Source organism: Salvelinus sp. IW2-2015, linkage group LG28 (genome assembly GCF_002910315.2).
Source record: "Salvelinus sp. IW2-2015 linkage group LG28, ASM291031v2, whole genome shotgun sequence".
NCBI lineage: Eukaryota > Metazoa > Chordata > Actinopteri > Salmoniformes > Salmonidae > Salvelinus > Salvelinus sp. IW2-2015.
In genome coordinates this window covers 26539426-26540610 of record NC_036868.1, presented here as the reverse complement: position 1 = coordinate 26540610, position 1185 = coordinate 26539426, and the positions used below count along the sequence as shown (strand labels likewise).

Here is a 1185-nt window from a genome sequence, read left to right as displayed (position 1 = left end):
ATTTGTGGGCAGAACTGAAAAAGCATGTGCGAGCAAGGAGGCCTACAAACCTGACTCAGTTACACCAGCTCTGTCAGGAGGAATGGGCCAAAATTCACCCAGCTTATTGTGGGAAGCTTGTGGAAGGCTACCCGAAACGTTTGACCCAAGTTAAACAATTTAAAGGCAATGCTACCAAATACTAATTGAGTGTATATAAATGTCTGACCCAATGGGAATGTGATGAAAGAAATAAAAGCTGAAATAAATCATTCTCTCTGCTATTATTCTGATATTTCACATTCGTAAAATAAAGTGGTGGTCCAAACTGACCTAAGACAGGGAATTGTACGAGGATTAAATGTCAGGAATTGTGAAAAACTGAGTTTAAATGTATTTGGCTAAGGTGTCTGTAAACTTCCGACTTCAACTGTATCTCTCTCCCCCCCTCTCTCTCTCTCTCCTCTCTCTAGGACCCTAAGATTCTGTCTTCGTTCGAGGCAGCGGGGAAGAAAGAGGAGGAGCTGGAGGGATGTGTCATCTGTGTCTGTAGCGGGACCGACCTCGTCAACCTCTCCTTCATGTACATGGTGGCTGACAGCCCAGACACAGCTAGGGTAAATACGCAACGTTAATATCACGTTATGACAGCGTTATTACAACGTTCATACGACATCCATACCTCATTACACGCTGCGACTGATCCGATCGACCAGGAATGACACAGCTAGGGTCAATGCGCAACATTAAAACCGGCACAGGGTTCATGCAACACTATTACAACATGAATGTAACGTTACTCAACTCTAACAGACCTAGTCAACCCCAATTTTTTCACATGGTGGTAGTGAATCCAGACAATGCTAGCGTAATGCCATCACGCAGCCAGGGTATCTCTCTGTCCCTCTCGCTCTCTCTCTCGCTCTCCCAGCTAGCCCGTACAGGGGTCGTCATGTTAAACAGTGCACTCTGGTGGTGACATTGAAGACTGTGGCTAGCCAGCCAGGATGCTTTAGAGGAGTGTTTGAAGAAATGGGAAGATTGAAGTTCTCAGTCAGCTGGGAGCAGAAGACACCTTTTATTGTCTGATTACTGAAGAAATGAACCGGCGATGTATCAGTGAACAGATGACGATGAATTGTTTGATGTAGTTGTTCTAGTTGGATTCCTGATACGACATATATAAGAGACGGAGCGAGAGAGAGC

General features: G+C 45.1%; 1 protein-coding gene across 1 annotated transcript in view; it reads left to right on the top strand.

Annotated features, from left to right (window-relative positions):
* The window catches only part of LOC111954271 (1-phosphatidylinositol 4,5-bisphosphate phosphodiesterase beta-4), a 160125-nt gene that overhangs the window by 109480 nt on the left and 49460 nt on the right, over positions 1–1185 (top strand). Inside the window, 1 exon segment of the mRNA XM_023973863.3 lies at positions 453–596. Within this exon segment, the coding sequence (XP_023829631.1) occupies positions 453–596 (144 nt within the window).